General features: G+C 41.7%; 1 protein-coding gene across 1 annotated transcript; it reads right to left on the bottom strand.

The window, feature by feature from the left end:
- Window positions 1-3,126: 3,126 nt before the first annotated feature.
- Window positions 3,127-6,239, bottom strand: LOC117590911 (zinc finger protein Noc). Its single transcript, XM_034283942.1, has 2 exons — window positions 5,770-6,239; window positions 3,127-5,084 (listed from the first exon to the last, which is right to left on the bottom strand). The coding sequence occupies exons 1-2, from the start codon at window positions 5,857-5,859 to the stop codon at window positions 3,567-3,569; spliced, it is 1,608 nt and encodes a 535-aa protein (XP_034139833.1). The 5' UTR covers window positions 5,860-6,239; the 3' UTR covers window positions 3,127-3,566.
- Between the last annotated feature and the right edge of the window lie 209 nt (window positions 6,240-6,448).

The raw sequence follows: 6,448 nt of genomic DNA on the forward strand, positions 1-6,448 counted from the left end.
AGCCGATTTGCAAGGGGCCAGCCAATACAAAACTTCAGAGCGCAGTCCACAGAGCGATCTCTTAAGACCCAAAGACCTAAAACTCTCGAAACACTCCTCTCTTTTCCCTTTCCCCTGGTCTATTTTAAGCAATACAAAAAACTTGAATCGGTTTTGTTTTCTGCTGGCTTGTGCTTTTACTTTTGTTGTTGTAGCTCTTGGTTGGAGAGGCCTGGGACGGACCTGGGAATTGACGACGTGCCAGTGTTGACATCGAAAACAAATTGTTTAACATGAAAAAAAAGCAAAACAAAGAAATTTCGAACAACAGAGAGCCATAGACATCAAATAAACGAAGAGGAACTTGTGAGACGATTCTTACGCGGCACAACTTTTATACCCGGTTCCTTGAGCCGAGTCTATATCTGTCTGTCTGCTTATTCGTCTGGCCGTCCGTCCGTCTGTTCGTCTATCCGTCTTTTTTGTGCACTCGATCTCAGAGACTATAAGAGCTAGAGCCAGAAAATTTCCTCCACACTGCTGGATGCTCACACTGATACAAGTGCATTTAAAAAATTAGCCCCAAATGGCGAAAATCTCTGACAGCCCCATTTTTGAAGATACAAAAAAACTAACGCAATTCGGTAGGAACTGACCAAATCTATCAGATCAAAGAATTGCGATTAGATTTTATCATTATAGGAAAAAAAGAAGAAGAAATTAAACAAAAAATAACGAGAAGGGAGACGCTTCTTACGCGTCACAACTTTTATACCGGGTACTCAGTACTACATCTGTACCTGAGGGGTTTTTTGTCAAATTTTACATTCTTCATCTATCATCTACATTTACAACACTTCTCACGCCAACACGCTCTTTAAGCTCGCCCCCTTCCCAAGAGCCACACACTGCAGAGACGTGGCAGAGGCAAAGGCCTCAGACTGCGCGAAGAAGAGTGTGAATGAGATAATGTGCAAAAAAACAAATATAAGCTTCGGGACTGGGTGGGTTTAGCCACTGCACATTAATTTCTTCATTGTGGCTATACTCATGATCCAATCGGATCCCAATTTGTTGATCTAATAGATATGGTCATTCCCTACGGAATTAGTTTTCTTTTATATTCAAAATTGTGGGTTTGGGAGGTTTTCACCTTTTTGCGGGGGCTCATTTTTGAAATACACTTGTAACAGTGTGAGCATACAGAAGTCTGGATGCAAAATTTGGTTTCTCTAGCTCTTATAGTCTCTGAGAACTAGCCGACAAACAAGACGTACAGACAGACATGGCATTATGGGGTCGGAAACGCTTCCTTCTGTGCGTTACATACAACCGTTATTCCCCACAAATACAATAATTGATGCAGCTGAAGTTTACCGTCTCAGAATTATTAAGATTATTATTATAACACTCAATATAAATCCTCCACAACGACTTAACATCTTCCCTGCCCTTGGGGCCTAGCGATTTCTGTGTTTACATCGAATAAAAATCAAATCAGTGACAAAGCTCAAGTGTCGGGAAACAGCAGAAAACAAAACCAAAAATGGAAAAACAACCAAATCAAATATGAAAACAATTGAAAATAGTGTCGTGTCTGTGAGTGTGTGTTGAGTGACAGCTGGGTGTGTGTGTAGAGTGACAGCTGAATTCGATAATTTCAAATGAAATCAATTGAATATTGTCACAATTAATTCATTTATGAGATACACTCAAAAATGCTGGTGAATTGTTCCTCGTTTTTTGAAGCATATTGTCTCTGAAAATTGTTTGTCATTTGTGCGCTTTGTAAGCAGTTTTTGTTGTAATAAATATATGTATATGTACTTTTCTTATATACATACAATGTATGTATGTACATATATGGTTTTTTGTTGGGGCGTATGCTGCCCATTGAATGGCAATTGATTTTGACAATGTAATTGGTATGTATGAATGGGTGGGTTTTTATTGATTTTTAATTTCTATCTTGGGTGTTTTACGACTGTCGCCCGAGACTCCAGGTTTGATTAAGGCTTGCCCAATCAATGCTACCCATGCAATGCAACAGCTCTAATGGACTCTGAAATTTATATTTGATTTCGTTTTAGGCCGAATTTAAAAGGCTGCATACAAAAGATTACATTGGAATTGTTTGTGACTGGAAAATTTTAGTTTGAGATTTTGTTTTGAGGAACATTCAAGTTTTCTTAAGGTGGAAATGACATTTTCTTTTTATTTGAATCATTTTTCGAGAAAAACTTTGAGCTTTCTCAATTACAATTTCTTTACTGGTTCAGGGAGCTGCAATTTTAATTAAAATACAATTCAAACTCACTCTTCGTCCCAATTGAAGTGGTTTCTCATGGAAAACTTTAAAATTTTAATTACCAGTGCATGTTTTTTTTAATATTATGCAACAAAAAAAAAACTTAATTGTTCTTAAAAGGAATAAGAGACCACTGCGATAAGGTTTTCAGAATGTGCCAATGTCATCAGCCTTACGAAAATAAGACGGGGAGGGAAAAATCATGCCGCATTATCGTTATTTGTATGGCCCTTGAATTAGTAAGCCAATCCCAACAATCCCAAACCAAACTCGTATTCCCATTCCCAGCAAATAAGACCCTGAAATTTGCTGGAAAAAAAGAGACAACTTTTGCCAAGTAAAAGATGTGGTTTATATATTCAAAAGATTTATGTTTTTCTTTCATTTATAACTTTCAGTTTTGTCGTTTGAATGTGTGGTGGATTTAGTTTGGTTTTGTTTTGATATTCAGTTGCTGCTGTGAATCATCTAATTTCCGATTTCCGATTAATCTGCTTACTTCAAGGGGAGTATATAAGATAGCAAATCTAGTGTTTTTCTATATCTATAAAATGTACACGCACAGTACATATATAATTGTATATGAAATATTCATGTTTTATTTGTTGTAGTTTTTTTAGCATATATCTTGAAATATCATTGTGTTTACTATTAATTTTATACGTAGTTTAACATTTATGTTGACTTAAAGAACATTAATGTTGTAATGATTGATAATAATAATAGGTAATAAACTTAAAGATTAAAGCAAAATTTGGATTAAAACATTGTTTAAACATCTCAGAGAACAAAATTTTTGGAAGTCATTGAAGAATACTTATTTGTATGTTTTTTTCTGCTTTTCTAAGAGTTGAAAATAGCATTGGTTGAACTTTGAGAAAATTATTTGTAAAACGCAAAAACTGTATCCGAAACAACTGATGATATTCATACTTATGCGCACCTCCTACGTGGCGATTTGACTTGCGATTGCTGTAGAAAATATGTGTATGTGTATCTTGTGAAGTGGCAAATAAATTGATCCTTCTGGTTTGTTCTGCTACTATTTTTGTTGCTATCTTTCTCGTTGAATTAAAACTTATGTATATTTAATTAGCGCTCGACCAACTACAGTTTAGTATCACAGAACAGCTAGCGAATTCCGAAGAGATAGATGAAAGTCTTCCCGGCACTCGCAAATCCTCATTTCATAATTTTTAATTCGTTTGAAATTATCCTTTCTCCTTTTTATTTGGTATGTATTTAAAAACCTTTGTATTTCCTCTTTCCTCTCTACTCTTCACTGATGTGCCGCTCCCATCCTCTGCCCGTACATGGCGTACGGCGAGTAGTACGGTCCCAGAGCTGCTGCTGCGGCAGCTGCTGCCGGATTGAAGGCTCCACCAGCTCCAAAGGGCGATGGGGCTCCACCCAGGGATCCTGGTGGCGGCTTGGCGTAGGGATGGTAGCGTGCTGCGGCCGCTGCCGCAGACATGGGGCTGAGCGGAGGGGTGGGATATCCACCTCTGAGTGCCGATGGTGGGAACAAGGTTCCGAGCAGTGACTGTGCCTGCGACTGAGCGAGAGCGGCGGCCGCGGCAGCCGGATCCGAGAGATTGCCCGTGTGGGTGCGGAGGTGGGTGAATAGTTCGTCGGAGGTCTGGAAACGCTTGCCGCAATAGGCATCGCCCACAACCCAACTGCAGACGTAGGGGGCGGAGCGTGCCGCCGCCGCATTGGCAGCCGCATTGGCAGCCGCCTGTGAGTACGGATGGCCCGGAGGCAGACCGGCGCTGGCCATGGCCATGCCGTACTTTTGGTGCTCGCACTGGGTGCAGCCGGCCGGGCAGGGGGCGCCCATCAGCATCTGTTGGGTGTGCGCCGAGTAGGGGCAGCCGGGGCAGTAGGGATCCTTACATACCGGCACGATGGCCTCCCCACCTGCTGGGGTCTTGATGCGCTGGTAGCTGATGTATGGATTGGGCTGTCCGGCGGGATTGCCGCCTCCAGCTCCCGGATAACCGCCGCTGGCAGCCGCCGCCAGCATGGCTGCATGATGGTGCGAGAAGCCACCGGAAAAGGGCGGACGGAAAGCAGGATTCGCGTGCTGCTCCATGCCGGGAGGACAGCAGAGGGCCGACAAGGAGTTGAGGCCATAGGGACCGGCTGCCTTGTAGGCCGCCGCTGCTGCAGCCGCTGCCGCAGCCATGCTGCTCATCTCCTTTGGATGCTGCGCTGTGCCGTTGGCGTTGCTCAGGACCTCCATGCCCGAGCGAATAATGGGGCTGGCGCCACGCTGTGAGGAACCCGAGGGCGAAACGGTCTTCCGGTTGCCATTATCATGTGGTGTAGTGGGTGTCGCCTCCTGTGTCAGGCTGTGTCCATCAGTTGGTGTGGCATTCGATTTGCTGCGCGAAGGCACACGCTCCTGGGCGGACGAGGAGTTCTTGGAGCTGGGGCGCATCGGCTCTTCCATGGAGGAGCTGCTCTTGAAGGAGTTCTGGTTCTGCTGGCTCAACACATTCGTCTCGTACGGCTTGAAGGCCAGCTTGATCTCTCCGTTGGTTGTGAGGCTGGTATTGCCGGTTGCCGTAATGGGCGTTGTGGATTTGGGCGATTTTGCCTGGCCGCCCGGGGACTTGGCCGCCGACAGATCACCGTTGTTCGACGAGTTCGAGGATGTGGAGGACGACGAGCAGGTGCCCGGTTTCGTCTTGTTCTTGTCCATTACCAGCAGTGGCTTCACAGCCGACGAATCGGCGCCAATCTGTGAGCATGTCTGGGCAAGCAGAGCGAGGGGACTTTTTTTGGCATCCATCTATAAGGTACGGAAAAAAGGAGGAGGATTGGGCTTTAGTTTATTGGGTTTTCTTGTGGAATTTCCTTTTATTTTTCAAATTGAGCTCTATATTTTTGTTTTTTGCCTTTTAGTTTTTTCTCACCATTCATTTTAAAGTCACATCTCGTGTGGAATCAAATTTTCGACCATCTAATTGATGTTTTTTATTTGAACATATCCAACTTTTCATTTCAAAATTATTGCATTCTATTTTTAATTTCTTGAATATATTTTTCTTACTTTTATTTTTCTTATTTTTCTTATTTTGAAAATATTTTAAAATATTTTCGGGATGTTGGATCTCAATTTAATTTATGTTTCATTTGAATTTAATTTTGTAGATGAATTGAAATGTCCAGTTATTTAATTTTTCCAGTTAATTTTCTTGATGTTAAAGTATTCAATACAAATGTATCACTGTGAAGCGAATTAATTTGTAATTGTTCATCATTGTGTCAATTTGAGTTTATTATTGTCTTACTATATTTTTTTCAGCTTGTCAAAGATTCTTTGGGGTTTTCCAGCAGAATATTAATTTTAAAATTCATTTTATATTGAGAGTAGCAATTTTTTATTTAAGTTTAATTCTGTTCGTTGATTATATTTTTATAGAGCTAATTTCTTGACTTTTTTAATTCTTGTATTTATTTGTTTGTTTACTAACCGTTGTTGGGAGTGGAGCCAAGTAATCCGGTTGAAGGTATTGGTTGTTGCCGATGGTAACAACACCACCGCCTCCTTCCAAGACAACCATTTTTGTTGCTTGGTGTTGTTTTGTTGTTAAAGTGTAATCCACAGAGAATTGTTGAATCGGCTACAGAATTGTGTAGCTTTTCGCTTTTGACGTCGATGAAGAGTAATCCACAGATAAAGCGACGGCAAAATTTTGTGTGTTGTGTTTGATATTAATCCAAAATTTCACTTTGTTGTTTTTCGGCTCAGGGAAGTATAATTCCTGAATTCCGATTTAGATCACTTTGTGGTGTAAATTTCGTTTTCACCTTTGGGTTGTTTCTCATTCACTTTTTTACACTTGGGCTGATGATAGGACAGCTGTTATTCAACTATTTGTTGGGACTATTTGTTTTCGCTTTTTTTTCCGAACAACGTCTGAACGATTCGAAGGCTTAACTCGAACTGAATACTCCGTGTGACGGTGCAAACGTACCTAGCCGCAAAGTGAAACGTTTGTGCACGCTCATTCATGCTCATTCATGCACTCTCGCTACTCGCTCTCCTCTCTCCCTACTCGTTCGCTCTCTCTTTGCTCGCTCTAAACAGGTTTCTCCGCTTTTTTCGTGCGTTAGAGCAGTGCGGTCTGCTGTGTGCGAGCGAGTCGAAAT

This window comes from Drosophila guanche, unplaced genomic scaffold, assembly GCF_900245975.1.
Source record: "Drosophila guanche unplaced genomic scaffold, DGUA_6, whole genome shotgun sequence".
Taxonomy (NCBI): Eukaryota; Metazoa; Arthropoda; class Insecta; order Diptera; family Drosophilidae; genus Drosophila; species Drosophila guanche.